At 42.6% G+C, this 20,049-nt stretch overlaps 1 protein-coding gene across 3 annotated transcripts in view; it reads right to left on the bottom strand.

The window, feature by feature from the left end:
* KIF21B (kinesin family member 21B) overlaps positions 1-20,049 on the bottom strand; it is a 764,016-nt gene that overhangs the window by 126,826 nt on the left and 617,141 nt on the right. For 2 of the 3 annotated variants that reach the window (XM_069756481.1, XM_069756482.1), the window contains exon 26: positions 12,057-12,128. The exons of the other annotated variant lie outside the window; for it this stretch is intronic. In XM_069756481.1, the coding sequence (XP_069612582.1) occupies positions 12,057-12,128 (72 nt within the window). The remainder of the gene's footprint in view (positions 1-12,056; positions 12,129-20,049) is intronic. 3 annotated transcript variants of the gene reach the window in all.

The raw sequence follows: 20,049 nt of genomic DNA, 5'->3' as shown, positions 1-20,049 counted from the left end.
TGGTACGCGTCAGGGCTGCCCCCTCTCCCCTATCATCTTTGCTCTGGTCATGGAGCCTTTGGCTGCCATGGTCAGGCAGAGTGCGGACATAAGGGGAATTGGGGTGGGGGGAACTGAACACAAAATTGGTCTCTATGCCGACGACGTGGTCCTGACCTGCACCTCACCTTTAACCTCGATCAACTCCATTTTAACTGAGTTCTCGGCGGTTTCATACTACAAACTTAATTTGACCAAATCCACAATTTTTCCCCTTTTTCTCCCAGCCCCCCTTCAAATCCAAATTCAATCTCAATATGCGTTCATTTGGGCTCCCCTGGGCTTCACGTACCTAGGTATCAGGATAACTAGGTTAGACAATATAGTTCGTGCAAATTGTGAGGAAACTCTTGCGAAGGTCAGGAAGGGCATGGATCACTTATCGAATGCGTCGCTCTCATGGATGGCCCGCATACAAACTACTAAAATGCTATTCCTACCTAAAATTATGTATCTTTTCCGATGCCTCCCCCTTTTTATCCCCTCGAAGTTTATTTCAGCTTTTCAATCGCTTATAGATTGGTTTATTTGGAACAAGAAGCCTCACAGGGTCAGGCGTCGGATTATGTCCCTACCGTATTCTGTGGGTGGGCTGGGCGCTCCTACGGTGCAGTCTTACTATAGGGCGGCGATCCTTGAGCCCCTTAAAATATGGTGGGAGGGGAACTCATGTTTGCCCTGGTTCCTTATTGAATCTCACTTTGCCCCCAAAAACTCGCTTAAATTGCTCTTAGAACTTCAGCTGCTTCAGGTTCCTCTTGTGGGCCCTTGTCTCCGTTCTATCAGGAATGCTTCTAAACTTTGGGCGCTGCTTAGCTCCTCTCATCTGGTGTTCATGTATGATTATGTCTCTTTGCAGGCTTTGGAGTATGCTATCGGGCACATTTCCCTTTCCTCCTGGAGAAGTCGCGGGGTGCTCCGGGTGGCGGACCTATTCGGCTCAGATGGCCTTCTGTCGTTTGAGGACCTCTCAGGGAGATTCTCCCTTACTAATTCTGACTTTTTCCAATACCTTCAGCTCCGTAGCTTTCTCAGGTCATGTCGGTCGTTCGGGGCACCCCCGCCTTTGACAGAGGACCCGGCTCATAGATTCTTCAGACCGGCCACTATATTGCCCCATGGCATCTCCATTATCTATAAATCCCTCATATCCTATAGTACTTCTGACAAGTTTCCTTTTATGACTTCCTGGGAGTCCTCGCTGGGCTTTGAGGCCTCCCTGGCGGATTGGCAGTTTGCAATGGTACATAAGTTCTCCTCATGTCTTGGCCACTTGGAACAGGTGAAAAAGATTCAGCTGCATTGGTACATTACCCCTGTCCGCTTGGCGAAGTTTTCCCCGTCTTCCTCTCCTCTTTGTTGGAAGGGGTGTGGCGCCTTGGGGTCCTCCTCTCATGTTTGGTGGTCGTGCCCGCAGATTCAGGCTTTCTGGCGCGAGGTGGAGGCATTGATTGCCGATCTGACCCGTCTCCCCCTGGCGCTGAGTGGTCAGCTCGCTGTCCTAGGCATTTCCCTCATTGATCTCCCCTCCCCTCTCCGGCCCATAGTCTCTAATGTCCTAGTTGCGCCAGACAATGTATTGCGAAGCATTGGGAGTCCTCGGATCTCCCTTCCAGAGCCGAACTGATCTCCAAGATCGATTTACACTTTTGCTATGAGGTTATTATGGCTCAGGGTTTATCGAGGAAAACTAAGGTCCTCTCATAGTGGGATCCCTGGGTGTCCTCCGCATTCATCTCTCAGTCTGCTCTTACCCTTATTTAAAACGTATGTTTCTTTAATTTTTTTTGCTGTATCTGACACTGTAATTGTGTATTTTGTACTGATTATGTTGTGGTCTTCATGTATTATGCACTGGATTTTTCCCCTCATCCCCCTTCCCTCCCCGATTGCCCTCCCCTCCCTTCCTCCCCCTCCTCTTCCTGAAGTTTACTGATGTGTTGTTTAACATGCAATATCTCAATAAAAATTTATTGGTTAAAAAAAAAAAAAAGGAATCTAGACCAAACCAGATGTTAGGGTTGGCGGATTGCACTAAACAAAATAAAAAATAAAGCGCAATTGCAACCCTGGGTCCACCGTGCCTGTCGCTTTCACAGAAGTATAGCATAAGGGTTGAGCTTGCTCTGTATCTGAACTGTGCTAACCGCACACAAGAACAAAACAGATGCTAAGCCAAGCAGCTAGTTACCCCAGTCCTAGCACTACTGAACCTGTGCCTGACTGGCACCCTTAGCACGTAGCAAACTAGAGACTCAGGCATTGAGCCAAGGGAACAAAACTGCATAAGTGTGCAACCTGCCTGCCAACGTGTGCAGTCTCAGAGCAAAGACAAACACACAAACGTGCAGACAGAGTGGTAGAGTATACACATACACACATACCAAACATAAATGAAACAAAGGCACCGCTGAGAGCCTTTTATATACACAAGGCTCCACCACAAACACTCATGCCCAGTTGGCGGAGACATCGCCCACAGGCCAATCTGGGATTGCCACACCATCAGAGCTGCTTACGTCTGACCACCAATGAGAAGCCGCCACATCACGGACATGCTCAGTAAGGTGATCTCTGGACTTAGACTCCAGAGCACAGACTGTTCCTGCGTATCACTGGTTACCATAGACTTGGCTGAAGAGCCAGCAGTAACCAAACAAATACCATGAGCCTGAGCAAGATGCTAGGACCGATGTCTGTGCTGAGCAGCACCCGCAGCGGCCAGACCAGAATGTGAGACCGCAGCACCAGGCAATGCTTGGGATATATCCCGCATAGCAGGAGAATCCCGATGCCTAACACCAGAGGTGCAAAATCACAACCTATGTGTCGCTCAGGGGCGAGGTGCACAGGGCTACATGTCACTCAGGGGGGACATGTAGCCCATAATGCCATTCTGTGTGGCCTAAACCATTTGGTCTCTGACATGAGTGTAAGGGTCTTGCGATTCTCATTTATTTTCCATGTAAGAGAGTAGTGTAAAGCCATGTAAGTACTAATAATGCAATGTGTGGTGGTATCTCTGAAATGAGGGTGTCTTTGACCCATGTGTGACACTCTGGAAAAGAATAATTGAAGTGGAAAGGTGGCCAGTGGAGTAGTGACACATTGAGCTGTTTCAGCAACTCACATTAGCTACAATGGACAGCGATACATTTGTGGTTTATTCCTTTCTGGAGAATAAAAAGAGATTGCTCCTCAGCTTCACGGGTTCTTGCTTCCGGAAAGCAGTGCACTCCTGATGATTGGTTTGAACTGTCCCAAAATATTCTCTCTCTGATACGACAAGCAGAGGCACTTTTGAATCTACAGCATTGTAAGTTAAGTTTTTGGTATCAAGCTAAAGACCAGCGCTTGCAAGCTATACTGTAAAGAACTCTGCCTCCATGAGTAGGAGTCCGACAACCACTGATAAACCACAGGGATAACTTAGGGAATGAGCAGTACTCTACACAATAAAAAATGCCTCCATTCTTAAGAGTGGCAATGATTTTTGATAACATGCAAAATACAAAGATGCTTTTTGCAATTTTACTTATCAAGCCTTAATGATCAGGGAATTTTTCATTTTTGCTCTTTCATAATTCCTCCCCTTGTTCTATCAGCCATATTTTTTCCCATTGACTATACCATATAATCTATTGTTAAATGGGAAATAAACAAGTGTGGTGATATTGTGAAAAAAAAAACGCAAATGCAACATTGTTTTTTGGGTTTTGTTTTTCACTTCTTCCCAAAAAACAGTTTTTGCCTCCTCGAAGAAGCCAAATTTTTTAAAATCTAAGAGGTATCACTTTACAGAGGTATGTAAAAGTTTAGGCACTCCTGGTCAAAGTAATTGTTATTGTGAACAATTAAGCAAGTTGAAGATGAATTGATCTCTAATAGGCCTAAAGTTAAAGATTACACATTTCCTTTGCATTTTAGGCAAAATGAAAAATATATATATTGTAATTTTTTACATTTTCAAAATTACAAAAAGAAAACTGGGCCAATGCAAAAGTTTGTGCACCCTTGGAGATTTGTGTATTCAGATGACTTTGACCAAGGTTTCAGACCTTAATTAGCCTGTTATGGTTACGATGACTTGTTCACTATCATTAGGAAAGGCCAGGTGCTGCAAGTTTCCCAGCTTAATAAAAAAAACAGCCTCGTCTAACCTTGTGCCAAAAAACAGCAGCTGTGGGTTCTTTAGGCAGCTGAATAGCACTGTGAAAATGAAAAAGGCCCACAAAGCAAGAGAAATGTAATTATGGAATGGCAGTTAATTGAAACAGTGGAGGTCAAGATGAAGTCTCGAAAATCAAGCAAAATTTCACAGAGAGCTGTTTTAGTAATTCTGGAATTCTAGTGATTCAGCAGCACAGAAATTTACCACAATTATCCCAATCTGTATCTAGTGAGAGCTGTTTGTAATATTGCTAGAGAGGCAAATCAGAACTCCCCGCTTGACTGCATCAGAAAGATTTAGCAGACTATGAAGTTGTGGTACATTATTCTACTGTTCAGAGACACCTGTACAAATATAGCCTTCATGTAAGAGTCATCAGAATAAAACCTCTTTGGCAACCTCACTATAACATTCAGTGTCAGAACTATGTAAAAGAACATTTAAACAAGCCTGATGCATTTTGGAAACAAGTCCTGTGGACCGATGAGGTTAAAATAAATTTCATGGGTAGAGGGAAGAATAGATTCAATGACATTTCAGCACAGTTTTCATGGTTTCTACAAATGAATAATGATCCTAAACACACGTCAAAATTCACAATAGACTACCTCAAAAGGCACAAGCTGAAGGTTTTACAATGGCCCTCACAGTCCCCTAATCTGAACATCATTGAAAATCTGTTGTTAGACCTCAAAATAGCAGTGCATGCAAGATGACCCAGGAATCTCACAGAACTGGAAGAATTTTCCAAGGAAGAATGGATGAAAATCCCTCAAACAAAAATTGAATGACTCTTATCTGGCTACAAAAAGTGTTTACAAGCTGTGATACTTGTAAAAGGAAGTGCTACTAGGTACTAACCATGCAAATGTAAAAAACGACAACATATATATTCTCCACTGGTGAGCAATAGGATTTAGAAGTGGACTCATTGCTGGCCACTTCAAAACCACACTGTCCACAATACACTTTCCCAAAAGGAATTTGGCTTACTCACCTACATTTTGGCAAACTGCAGTCTAGCTATTTTATGTCCTGCATCTCCGTCCATAGCATTACATTTCATTCACATGTCGAGGGCTTGTTCGTGCTGACACTGATGCATCCTAAACCTGCAGGACAGCTTGAATTTCTTTGGAACTTGATTGTGGCTGCCTGTCCACCATCTGGACTACCTTACGTTGCAACCTTTCATCAATTTTTCTCTGCCGTTCACATCCAGGGAGATTAGCTACAGTGCCATGGGTTGCAAACGTCTTGATTATGTTGCACACCATGGACAAAGAAACAACAAGATCTCTGGAGATGGACTTGTAACCTTGTGATTGTTGATATTTTTCAACAATTTTGGTTCTAAAGTCCTCAGGAAGTTCTCATCTCTTTCTATTGTCCATGCTTAGTGTGGAGCACACAGATTCACAATGCAAAGCTTGAGTCAACTTCTCCTGTTTTTATCTGCTTTCAGATGTGATTTTCATAGAGCTCACAGCTCTTACTTGCCAGAGGTGAGTTTGAAAGAGCATCACATGCTTGAAGCAATCTTGTTTACCCACATTTATGGAACGGTGTCAACAATTTTATCCTGCCCATTTTTGAGGTTAAGTGTTAAATTATGTCCAATTTGCCATTTCTTCTGTTTGCTGTGTTGTTCCAATACACAAAGGAAATTAATACGTATATAACAAAACAGGTGTAATATCAATAATTTTCTGGGAGAAATACTTCATTTTATGGAACAGTTCCAAGGGTGCCAACACTTTTGGCCATGACTGTAGAGTTACAAATAATTGCATTCTTGTTTTCTTTTTGTCTTACACAGAGTCTCAAACTTTTTTGGAATTAGGGTTGTATATATCACATCACTCATCTCAGTCATAGCGGTATAATGTTACCTCTGACAGTGACACTGTTATCTTGAATCAGTTTGCTTCCTCCACAAGACATTACATTTAATGTATTACAGTACTATTCAAAATAATAACAGTGAGTTCAAAAACATGAGTTACGGTAATCACAAAATCTTTATACTAGCTTTTCCATATATTGGGATCATTGCACACAGTTTTCTAATTGAGAACATGAAGAGAAATATATAATGCGGTGCACCAGGGTCCTGGTCGTCGCAGTGGTATTGCTTTCCTCTCGGGGAGAGTGATGCTACATTTGGAGGCAAGGAAAAATAACTACATCCAGGTATCACCAACATGCAACACAGTCACACTCCAGGCCACCAGGAGGAGCTTCTGTTCCTATTTATTAGGTCACTCCCCACATATAAATAACTGGTAGTCTGTAGGGAGAGTCAGTTAGTTTCAGACAGGAGCCAGTTCCTGACAGAGCTCCAGGTAGGAGTTCTGTTAGTGAGTTCCAGACCAGAGTTTGAGGAGGACAGAAGGTCAATGGAGCTGTGCATGCCCTCAGAGCTGCAGCTCCCAGAAAGAGACATTGAAAGGCAGAATTGTATTGCAGCGAGCATGAAGGAAAGCAAAGCAAAGGAGAGGATACCAGAAGGGGACCAGCCCCGCTCAGGCTGCCTCCTTCAGAGGCGCAAAATCCCGGTAGCTGGAACACCGAGGGAGTAAGGACCTCTACGCCTTATTTCAGAGACCAGCAGGACAGCTAATTGCAGTTTACCTGTCCGCACCTACACCCAGGAGGCATGGTGACACCTACAGAGCCAGGTTATCTAAGAGACCCTATAAACAGGCTCAAGTCACCAGTCATACGGGTTTTGTCCTATCCTTTATGGGGGACAGAGAGAATGAAACACCACATCTGTGAGACTCTTATGTGAAGCCATAGGCAGTAAGGGACTACACCACCACAGTGCAATGGAAGGCTACGGATTTCCACCTAGAAAAGGGGACTCTGGTCTTGCCTCCAAACCGGCCAGACTCTGCCTGCCCTGTGATCTGGTGCCCTGGACTGTGGATGCTGAAGTCTTAAGTAAAGGTAAAGAGACTGCAACCTTGTGTCCTCAATCTTCTACACGCCTCTCACCATACCACCATCTACACACCGGGAAGCCCTGGGGACTTACTTCACCTGTGGGAAGGTATACCGTCTAGCTGCCATAACATCACCCCAGCGGACCCCTTAAAGCAGCGTCGGTCACCCTGACCGAATACCACAGGTGGCATCATGAACACAAACTATATCCCTTTAAAGACCTTTCCCTTTTATATGGATGTTCCAGGGCCACAGACCGGGTCAGCCACCGTGACATCCCCCTGTGAACTGCAGGACCCGGTACCGAGTACACCACGGCCCTGACGGGGCGCTCCAAACTTTGGCGTCATGAACAGGATCTACTAAACCCTGGAAATCGAGTCATGTGCGCCTAGAGACTGTGCCAGAACTGTGCCTGAACCATACTTTATTGAAAGACTGTGAAAGACCAAAATTGCCGCTAAAACCGCCACCTTTACAGTGCCACGAGGAGCACTGTAGAAGAAGGATGTGCCATCGTGGGTGGGAACTAACCGAGAAGCGCGAAAAATAATGGCTGCCCAGTCAAAGTATCTCTGTACCCTGAGGACGTGTCCGTCAGCAACAGAGATCCTGCACTCCTGCAGACTGGAGTGGAAGCTCTGATCGACCAGCTCCTGCAGATGCAGTTAGACGCCGGGACCATTTGCAAGCCAGCACCCGCGGAAGACGTGTAGGAGCCGTGTCCCGTCCAGCAGCCCTTGACACCGGAGGAGGAGCCCGGCACCGGAGATGCTGCGGGAGGTAGGAACGACAAGACTGCCCCCAGTAGCCGAAGACATCCTAGTGGGCCCAATAGCTGCACCATCCTGTTATGGATCCGCCCGACTCCAGATCCTAGGGGAGTGGGACCAGGCCACGGGGATGGAACATTTCCTGAAGACCCTGATCCAATCCGCCAGCCTACCTGGAGAGGTATATTAGGAAAAATTGTAAACACTAAAATGGGGTAGTAAAAACAAATTCAATCTGTATATAAAAATATCATATAATTAAAAATATTGAAATAAAACCCCAGTGAAAACAAAGAAAGTGAGTGGAAAACCACTCCTATGAGTAAAGGACAACCAACCACCTAGGGAAAAAAGACCCAACCCCAGAAAAAGATCACAGAGCAGGGTATACGTATTATAATCATAAATCTTTATTAGTAGTGGTGATACACATAAATAAAAGTGCACATGTTGGATAAAATAACAGGGATAAAATCTCCAAAGATGTTATATATAACAACCAATATAGGCATAAGGTGTACCCAATAAGGAAAAATATATATATATATCAGGGCTCCAGGGGACAAAATAGAGTAATACTGTGAGACCATGTAGTGATAAAATGTAAAAAATGTGACGTGAGCAAAAAATATAAAAGGATAAAAAGTAACCCGTAATAGGGTTGTAGAAATAACTAGTATATACTTAAAGTGCAATATGTGCAAATGTGCAAAGCTGCAGAGTAAAACTGGTGTAAGAAACTCTCACAACGTACTAAGTGCTGAACCACACAGTATAACCCAGGCAAAGGGTAAAAAATAGACAGGGAAAAGTTTATAATGGAGCTCCTGTACCTTATGGTGTCACCGTATCCAACAAAACACACCCCGACGCGCGTTTTGGATTCACGATCCTTCATCAGGGCAAGAGACATTGAAAGGCAGAATTGTATTGCAGTGAGTGTGAAGGAAAGCAAAGCAAAGGAGAGGATACCAGAAGGGCATCTCGGCTGCAGGAAAATGGCCACCGCGATCGCCATCTGCGCACGCGCGGCATCCCGCGGCCATTTTCCTGAAGCCCCGGGAAGCCGAGAAGAACCATCTGCGCACGCGTGGCCTCACAAAGATGGCCACGCCCACCGATAAACGGCTGAATAGCGCAGATCGCGCTATTTTCCTTCAAGCTGCGCAGTGGATTTGCCAGTTGGACATGCGCACACCACTACGCCACCAACGGAGATCTGGGGGATAAACAGCGCTGTCACTACGCCCATATGACCTGACCAGCGTGAGTGACAGCCCAAAACGGCGACTTTACAAAGGTAACACTAATGTAAAGCACAGCTCTGCCCCTATTTAACGGTATTTTTAGCTCATCTTGAAAAAACAGGGTGACAGGTTCCCTTTAAATAAGGGCCACCTGATTCACACCTGTTTCTTCACAGAATGATTGACTTCACTAATTGAACTCCACACTGCTATTATTTTGAACACCCCCCCTTTCAATTAATTATTTTAATACACAAACTCAAAAACATGCAGATCATGAATGCTGAGTTTGTTGGTTTTCTTAGAATCTACTGCACCAACTGGTAATTTGTTTGACATGTGGTAATATAACTTATACCAAAAACAGTGATTAATCTGGTTAGTCATAATTCACTGCTATTCTTTTGAGCACTACTGTACATAGCAACGTTTAAATTCCATCAAGAATACCTGCATCTTTTCTGCCCCTTAGTCACAGCATTCTAAGGGTTAAGGAAGATATCACATCAGAACTACTTCTTCTAGTTTATTTATTGGAAGAGCTGAAGAGCTAAATTTTGTACTCAGATGACTTGGGGGTGAAGTGGTTGGAGGAAATGATTCTCCTAAGCACTAATGGCCTTGTAAAACATGGTGGTGGGGCACTAGCAGTGATAGCAGAAAATCTCTGTGCCTGGGCAAATCTCAAGGTGGGAATTGGGCAGGTGGGTAAGGCGTTCAGGACTATTTAAACACAACTGTCGAGTCAGTGATGATGATGACGATGATAATGAGGTTTCTGTGGTGGACAAGACCTGTGACCCGGATAGGGGTGCTGAGGAGGTGATGTCATCAGAGAAGGATGATATTGGTTTCAGCAAGTAGTGTACTTGGTTAGTGTCATCATCATCATCAATCACCAATACTGCTCGTTCTACTTCGAGTACGCCTTCTAATCTGTTGCACCACCATATATCCACCACTGTTTGTAACACGTGGAAACAGGAGGAAGCTCCTAGACATTTGGGTCCCAACTCAACTTCCACCTGTTCAAATTGCTTGAGATGCAGTCACTGTCGTATCACATAGTGGAGTCAGCTGCCTTTCAAGAAATTAATGAACGCAGTCAGTCTTAATGGAAAATACCCAACCAGCAATATTTCTCACAAATGTGTACCTACTCTGTAAACTCACATGCAGGAAAATGTGAAATGCTCTCTCAACTGATCTTTGAACTTCAAATCGCACTGCACTTTAGATACCTGAAATTATGGGCAGGGAAAATACACAAATTTTATGGCACACTGAATGAATATTTTGAGTATAGAAATGTACCACCAGGACATGTGGTAAAGCCTAAATTTATTTCAACCATCAGGCTGAAGTTATCTGTCTCTTCCTTCACTTCCTTTACAACAGATATGACCCAATCCCTAACAACCACAAAGCATAGCCAACAAAGCAAAGTAAAGCAAAGCAAAAGCCAAACAGTGAATGAGTTGCTGTCAAGCAGCAAATGTCCCACTTGATGGTTACAGGGCAACAGCAACTTGGTATTGTCAAGAATGACAAAATTCTCGCTGCCTTACATTTGGGCTAAGTAACTCAGCGTGAGGATCTGGACACTTACTAAAGACTATTGGACCAATGCCCATAGAGCAGAGTCCACTGCTCTGTGGGATGCAGACTTTTTCCAGCACGGAGCACCGATTACATCAATATTATTGTTGTGTTCTATTAAAGATTTTCTTGCTGTGATTAGAGATTTGCTTGCTTATCAGTTCAGCCTCAAGAATCAATGTTTCCATTCAGTGACATCAAGCAGAGGAAGACGTGCTGGTTGGATCTCATGTATTCATAAGGCCGGACAGGAGATTGATAAAGGTAAATGTAAAGCAATCATTCTATTAATCTCATCAGTATCTCATGGGCATCAAGCCATTGTTCTCCCAGCCACTAGGCCCATTGTGTGGATGGGGATAGTAGACCCATGGGAGTCATCACCACAGGGTGTCTCACGTGTAGTCCCAGGTGATGGGGCTCTGCATGAGTGAGACACCTGCACCATTGCGCAGCTAGATTTTGGAGGAAGGTGTTTCTCGAGGGCCAGGCTCAATTCCTGGGGAGGCAGCATGGGGTACTAAGGAGACTCATAAGGAACTGGGGTCGTTGTTGGCTGGAGCGGTATCCATGAGCTACGGTCGTGATATCCATTGAAAGGGGGAACATTGACTATGACTGCACACTATACCAGCAGGAGATACCAAAAGTTATGGGTTAATCAAAAGTTGTTAGACACTGGGTATCGCCTGGTACAGGGGGCAGTGGAACTACCGATCCCAGGTTGGGAACTTGTGAACTGAGGACATTGTATTTTGGCCATCTACCTGGAGTCGCTGTATAACCATGGACAGAAGAATCTGCTGCTGAATGGGCATGAGAAAATAATCGATGATCTGCTCTGCCCCATAGAATAACACTGAGCCGAGTGCAATACATAGTTAGTAAGTAACATAGTTAGTAAGGCCGAAAAAAGACATTTGTCCATCCAGTTCAGCCTATATTCCATCATAATAAATCCCCAGATCTACGTCCTTCTACAGAACCATAGTAACATAGGATAGTAACAATATGATGTTTTATCTCATAGCACTCGGCCATGTTATACATTCACGTGACTTTGGCCTTGACGTTAGAGTCTCAAAGAGAGAAATTAGTGATAAATACAGAATACAAGTCAAATAATGGGCATAAATGGTGCTAACCTCATGTACACACAAGCTAGCATACTCTAAAAAGTTACCTGAAATGACAGATACACTTTAGGATACAGATTCCGCACCTGATTTCATTGTAAACTTTGTATAATTTATCTCCTTTTTGTTTTGTAGCGATTACCTGAGCTGTACTCTGTCATAAGATTTTCTGCGTGTCAAAGGTGACGTGTTAGAACCCCTGGACTGTCTTGGGCTGTGGGAAAAACAAAACATAATGTTACATGTCAAATTAAAAAAGGTGTAAAAATAATAAAATGTGACAGTTCAGTCTCTGCACTGTTGAATCGTCTATGTGACAAAAGTGTCAGATTGGGGTGCCAAGGGCCCAAAGGTCAATTTGATTCTGAGGACTCGCTCTACAGCTACATGCAAATAATACAGGACCTTGTACACAAGTTGCAGGCCAAGCCTACATCTCAACTGAAGTATAAGGAGAAGGCAGTGGGGGGGAATTGGTTGACTCCTACTTATATGATAGTTGAGCATGCTAAAAATGGCATTCATGTCATATCCTGGAAGGGATGAGCTCACAAGTTGCAGCCAAATGGAGAGTTCAGACTGACTGTTAGTGGCTTCATATTTTTGATGGTAACGAGGAGATTTACTTTCAAACCTATGCATAAATTAACAATCAATTTGAAAACAGTTTGTGGTAAATTGCAGAAGTGCAATTCTCGGCAACACTGCGGTTAAATTGTGGCTGCAACATATGAAGTCGCCCTTAAGAAAGTTAATACGAATTATTAGAAGAGGAATTTGAATTTCATCACTTAGACGGAGAGGGGAGATACACAAGATTTGTAGAATTATTTTCCTATTTATCTGTCCTGGGAATACTCTCAGTAACCTGATGCTTGACTATAGCCTTTGGGCCTTCCTAGCTCTTTTCATCCAGGGCCACATCAATATTCCATCGCTGTTAGATAGGACCCCTATACCAGCCAGCATCCCTGGCGCTTCTTCTTTTTAGTAGGCTCAGCGTGATGTCAATGTGCTGGACTTTCCAAATCACAAAAGTGAATCCACTGATGATGTCAAGAGGGAGGATACTGAGAGGAGTGTTGCTGCTCCTTAATGGATAATAGGAATATACTTGGCACTCAGATTTTTGCAAAAGTGAGATAGATTATTGGCAATCCATGCAGTATAACACTTTGGTCTTCTCAGACCTTTGGAGAAAAACTTGAAGTCTGTAATGTCAACGCCGTGTCAGTATGCGATCAATACTATTTATAAACTGACTGGCAAAAAAATTCCTAACTAAAGATCCCTTAAATTAAAATATAACCTTTATTACATCTTAAAAATAGCTCTTACGCACAAGTCTCAAGGGGAACTCAAAATTTCATCAGTCAAATACAGAAAATTCACAGCCCGAACAGTCACAATAGAGATGGGAAAGATTAGATAGGATAGATAGATAGATAGATAGATAGATAGATAGATAGATAGATAGATAGATAGATAGATAGATAGATAGATAGATCTCCTCCCATTGACCTGAAGGTGGCCGTAATCAGCTCTACTTGCTTATAAATTGTAGACTAAACCCATGAGTAGACATGAGTGTCCAAAATTGTAGGTTGATAGTCCAAGAGAAGGCATGTACAGTAGAGCATGGACCCATCAGAGGGAGGTCGCCAATTTATGCGCTAAGAACCTTCATTTTCATTCATTTCCGTAAGTTTAAAAAAAAATTTGATTTTTTTTGAGTAATAACATATAGATTATGTTTTTAATGTTTTTCTGTGCTTTGACATCGCCTAAACGTATTTTTTTTCCTTTTTTTTTTTAGATGAAAGAGATAGATATTGATGGATAGATAGGTAGATAGATAGATAGATAGATAGATAGATAGATAGATAGATAGATAGATAGATAGATAGATAGATAGATAGATAGAAAAAAATGGAACAGCACATGCAATCAAGTGGGTGCACAGGCCTCCCATGAACTAATCCATATACGTGCCTAATTATATAGGAATAAAAAATGTGAAGCAGCACTCCAGGTTTAGCAAAAAGAACTTTTATTGGGCCCACATGGCGTGGTGCAACGTTTCAGCTTCCAAAAGCCTTTTTCAATCTTGAAAAATGCTTTTGGAAGCTGAAATGTTGCACCACGCCATGTGGGCCCCCCAAAAGTCCACTTATATATTTTTTTTTTTTGCTAAACCTGGAGTTCTGCTTCCCATTTTTTATTCCTAGATAGATAGATAGATGATAGATAGATAAAATCTATAAATATTTATTTAATAGGTTAAACAAAGCTAAACACTCTTTAGTGCCACATGAAAGGCACTAAAGGATGGAAGTTTATTATATGTAGAGGGCTTGTGACATTATATAGCTACACGACATCTATCTATCTATCTATCTAAAGCTGAATGTGTGTGTGTATGTGTGTGTGTGTGTGTGTATGTATGTCCGGGATTGGCATCTGCACCGTCGCAGCTACAGCCACAAAATTTTGCACAGTCACACATCTGGACCCCGAGAGCGTCATAGGCTATATTGTGAGGCGAAATTTTAACCCCGCGCGTTCCAATTCACCAAACAATTTTGCCCCTATCTACATAATGGGGAAAAAAGTGAAAGGAAAAGTGTTGGAGGCGTTGCAGCTACAGCCACAAAATTTTGCACAGTCACACGTCTGGACCCCGAGAGCGTCATAGGCTATATTGTGAGGCGAAATTTTAACCCCGCGCTTTCCAATTCACCAAACAATTTTGCCCCTATCTACATAATGGGGAAAAAGTGAAATGAAAAGTGTTGGAGGCGTCGCAGCTACAGCCACAAAATTTTGCACAGTCACACGTCTGGACCCCGAGAGCGTCATAGGCTATGTTGTGAGGTGAAATTTTAACTCCGCGCTTTCCAATTCACCAAACTATTTTTCCCCTATCTACATAATGGGGAAAAGTGAAAGGAAAAGTGTTGGAGGCAAATTGACAGCTGCCAGATGTGAACAAGGGGGACTTAAAGATTGAGAGCGATGGCGCCAAAGAGTATATACCGTACAGTTGCTAAGGTGGGGCCCCGACATGAGATACTCACCACACATGGGGATATGAACACACACAACAAAATGCGCCACACACTACCACGTGCTTGAACACATATACCACCCTCAGCACACATTTTACCACACATACACCAACCTCGCCACATAAAAGTCGAAACACAAAAGTCGCCGCTCAAAACTCGCCACGCGCAAAACTCGCCACATGCAAAAACTAGGCTCATGCAAAACTCGCCACAAGTGCAAAACTCACCTCATGGAAAACTCGCCACACGCAAAAATTGCACATGCGGAAAAATTGCCACATGCACAAAATTTGCAACACATGCAAAAGTTGCCTCACACAAAACTTGCACATACTCAAAAGGCACCACACATAAAACTCGCCACGCGCAAAACTCGCCATGCGCAAAACTTGCTGCACACAACTTGCTACACTAACCTGTCACATGCAACTCGACACACAAAAAGTTGCTACACGCATGTTGCCACACAAAACTCATCTCACAAAAGTCGCTACATGCATGTCGCCACACACAACTCAACACACACAACTTGACAAACGAAACTCGCCCTAAAACACACACAAGTCTGGTATTATCCTTCAAAAATAAAAATCTGATTAATAAGCAGACAAACTACAAGAGCAACAAATGTACCATATAGGAAATACGGCAGCTGTCAGTCACATGACCTGTCTATTATGTGTATGTGTGAGCTAATATATACTGCCAGGGGGAGGGCTTCCTGTTGGCTGGGGATTTATCAGGCTGCCAATTTATCTTACAAATACTGAGGTAAAAATACTGACCAAATAACGTGTGAACGAGGTCTAATACAGGAGGAGATGACACACAAGTATATACTATATACATGAGGAGATGACACACAGATATATACTATATACAGGAGAGATGACACACAGGTATATACTATATAGAGGAGGAGATGACATACAGGTACATACTATATACAGGAGGAGATGACATACAGGTATATACTATATACAGGAGGAGATGACACACAGGTATATACTATATACAGGAGCAGATTACCTACAGGTATATACTATATACAGGAGGAGATGACATACAGGTATATGCTATATATAGAAGATGACATACAGGTATATACTATATACAGGAGGAGATGACACACAGATATATACTATATACAGGGGAGATGACACACAGGTATATACTATATACAGGAGGAGATTACATACAGGTATATACTAAATATAGAAGGAGATGACATACAGGTATATACTATATATAGGAGGAGATGACATACAGGTATATACTATATATAGGAGGAGATGACATACAGGTATATACTATATACAGGGGAGATGACACACAGCAGGTATATACTATATACAGGGGAGATGACATACAGGTATATACTATATACAGGAGATGACATACAGGTGTATACTATATATAAGGGAGATGACAAACATGTATATACTGAGGTGAAAATGAGAGGTGTGAGGTGAAAATGAAAAGGTGTGAGTGCAAAATGAGAGGAGTGAGGGAAAATAGTGGAGTGATCGGAAAATGACAGATGTGAGGTCGAAATGACAAGTGTTAGGGGGGAATGAGAGGAGTGAGGGAGAAAATGAGAGGTGTGAGGGAGAAAATGAGAGATGTGAGGGGGAAAATTAAAGATGTGATTGGGAAAATGAGAGGCGTGATGGGAAAATAAGAGAAGTGACGTGCTATAACTAACCACAGATATTTACTATGCCCAGGCAACGCCGGGCTCTTCAGCTAGTCTATTATATAACTAATTTATTTCTATATCTGTATCTTTATATAAGATTGCCCTATTAGATATATAAACTAGCTTTATTGTAGATTGCATACATATGTCATACGGATGCTAAGCGAGAAAAAAATTGCACACTTGCATGACACTCCTCCTACTTTAATAGATCAATATCGGGGCAATTTTTTACATAGATGTGAGCGAGGCCTTATCTTCACTCTCAGCTCAAATGGGCAATCAGAAAGAAGAAAGATTATTAATGAGGTGGTACAACATACAAGAAACTAGTGAACATAGTGCGGCAGTAGAAGTCAGAATCAGTGATATCAAATCCAAATGATCTCTTTAAGCAGTTACTCACCTATAGATGAGCAAATTATCTACTCCCTGGTATTCAAGATGGATGATTTGGAGAACAGATTAACGAGAAGCAATATCATGGTTACAGGGGTACCTTGGGAAATAGAAGGGACTAATCCTACAGAATATTTTGAAAGCTGGCTCAAAAACCTGTGTGCCACAGAGATCCTGTCCCCATTGTATGCAGTAGAAACAGCCCACTGAGTGCTTATTTACTCACTACCTCATGGAGCACTGTCATGTCCAGTTGTTATTAAAGGGGTTGCGCACTATTTGGAAAACCCCTTCTCACTCACTCACTTCTGTTGTCGGCGTGGTCCAGCGGTGTAGGGACTAGTTGTCCTGGAGCACAAGTGCCATTGTCATGTCCCTGTGGCCAATTAGTGGTTGCTTCACTGTCCCCTGCTTCAGACAGAAATTACATCCAGACAAAGTGAGAGATGTGGCTACTCTCTGACTCTCTCCGGATGTCTGATTTCTCCAAAGGAGGTTAGAGTGAAGCGGCTTATGTTATGTTCTCATGGGGTTTCTATTTTAAGATTTTCAATTCTTTTTTCATTATACAAAGAGATCTTATGAGTCTGTTGAGTAGTCCATTTTATTTTGTATTATTGCTAAAAATGTTAAATAATGATAATGGCTAAAAATCATGGAAAATATTGTTACATTTTAATCCAGGGAGATGCTATTAAGATGTCAGCAGTGATGATTTTGTGTTCACTAGGGTTGAGCGAAACGGATCGTTCATTTTCAAAAGTCGCCGACACACGAAACCCGGCCGGATCCCTGTGTGGGGTCGGCCATGCGGTACGCGACTTTCGCGCCAAAGTCGCGTTTCAATGTTGCGAAAAGCGCCATTTCTCAGCCAATGAAGGTGAACGCAGAGTGTGGGCAGCGTGATGACATAGGTCTCAGTCCCCACCATCTTAGAGAAGGGCATTGCAGTGATTGGCTTGCTGTCTGCGGCGTCACAGGGGCTATAAAGAGGCGTTCCCGCCGACCGCCATCTTACTGCTGCTGATCTGAGCATAGGGAGAGGTTGCTGCCGCTTCGTCAGAAGCAGGGATAGCATTAGGCAGGGTCCATTAACCCCCAAACCGCTTGTGCTGTAGCGATTTCCACTGTCCAACACCACCTTTTGTTTGCAGGGACAGTGGAAGCTACATTTTTTTTCCTCAGCGCTGTAGCTCATTGGGCTGCCCTAGAAGACTCCCTGATAGCTGCATTGCTGTGTGTACGCTGCTGTGCAAACCAACTGCTTTTTTCAAAGCACAAATCCTGTTGTTCCTTCCTTTCTACACAGCTATCTTTTTTGTTTGTCCACACTTTTGATGTAATTTGTGCAGCAGTCCACTCCTTCTTATTGCTGCCTGCCATACCTGGCTGAGATTACTGCAGGGAGATAGTAATTGTAGGACAGTCCCTTTTTTTTTTTTTTTTTTTAATTCTCCCTAAAAAAATAAGTTGTGGGAGATTAAGATTGGCATTTCTGCTAGAGTGCCAGTCCTGTGTGTGCCATCTCTCTTAAATAGTGGGCCATAGAAAGCCTTTTATTTTTATTTTTTTTTAATTTGGTATCTAAATTCTCCCTGAAAAAAATTAAAAAAACGTGGGAGATTAATACTTGCCTTTCTGCTTGTCTGCCAGTCCTGAGTGTGCCATCTCTCTTAAATAGTGGGCCATAGAAAGCCTAGTTTAAAAAAAAAAAAAATTGGTATCTAAATTCTCCCTGAAAAAATTAAAAAAAACCTGTGGGAGATTAATATTGGCCTTTCTGCTTGTCTGCCAGTCCTGATTGTGCCATCTCTCTTAAATAGTGGGCCATAGAAAGCCTAGTTTTTTTTTTTAAATTTGGTATCTAAATTCTCCCTGAAAAAATAAAAAAAAACCTGTGGGAGATTAATATTGGCCTTTCTGCTTGTCTGCCAGTCCTGATTGTGCCATCTCTCTTAAATAGTGGGCCATAGAAAGCCTAGTTTGTTTGTTTTTTTTTAAATTTGGTATCTAAATTCTCCCTGAAAAAATAAAACAAAACCTGTGGGAGATTAATATTGGCCTTTCTGCTTCTCTGCCAGTCCTGATTGTGTCATCTCTCTTAAATAGTGGGCCATAGAAAGCCTAGTTTTTTTTTTTAAAATTTGGTATCTAAATTCTCCCTGAAAAAATAAAAAAAACCTGTGGGAGATTAATATTGGCCTTTCTGCTTGTCTGCCAGTCCTGAGTGTGCCATCTCTCTTAAATAGTGGGCCCTAGAAAGCCTAGTTGTTTTGTTAAAAAAATTTGGTATCTAAATTCTCCCAGAAAAAATAAAAAAAAACGTGGGAGATTAATATTTAACTTTCTGCTTGTCTGCCGGTCCTGAGTGTGCCATCTCTCTTAAATAGTGGGCCATAGAAAGCCAAGTTTTTTTGTTAAAAAAATTTGGTATCTAAATTCTCCCTGAAAAAAAAAAAAACAGTGGGAGATTAATATTGGCCTTTGTGCTTGAGTGACAGTCTTGCGTGTGTGGCATCTCTCTCATTTGGTGCCACAGAAAACAGTGTGTAACATCGTGCCTGATTTTCCTTGCGGTCTCACCCACCAATAAAGGGATATCTAAATCATACAGAAGTTAGAGTTCACCTTGGAAGTTGTTTGACAGTAACAAATACCGTTAGTTTGGTGACGTTTTTAAAACAATGAGGAAGTCTGGTGGAAGAGGTCGTGGCCGTGGGCGTTCATTGCCAGCTGGTAATGATGGTAGTGGTAGTGGGGCATCGGGTGGTCGTGGGAAAAACAATATAGCACCTAAGTCTCGAGCTATGGAGCCAGGTTCGTCGTCTGGCTACACAAGGCCTCGAATGCTCCCTTTTCTGGGAGTAGGAAAACTGCTTTTAAAGCAGGAGCAGCAAGAGCAAGTTTTGGCTTACCTTGCTGACTCAGCCTCTAGCTCTTTTGCCTCCTCTTCTGAAACTGGTAAATGT

The sequence above is a fragment of the Ranitomeya imitator genome, chromosome 3 (genome assembly GCF_032444005.1).
Source record: "Ranitomeya imitator isolate aRanImi1 chromosome 3, aRanImi1.pri, whole genome shotgun sequence".
In the NCBI taxonomy this organism is placed as follows: Eukaryota; Metazoa; Chordata; class Amphibia; order Anura; family Dendrobatidae; genus Ranitomeya; species Ranitomeya imitator.
Note: the sequence above shows the minus strand (reverse complement) of the source record. Positions and strands in the feature narration are given on the sequence as shown.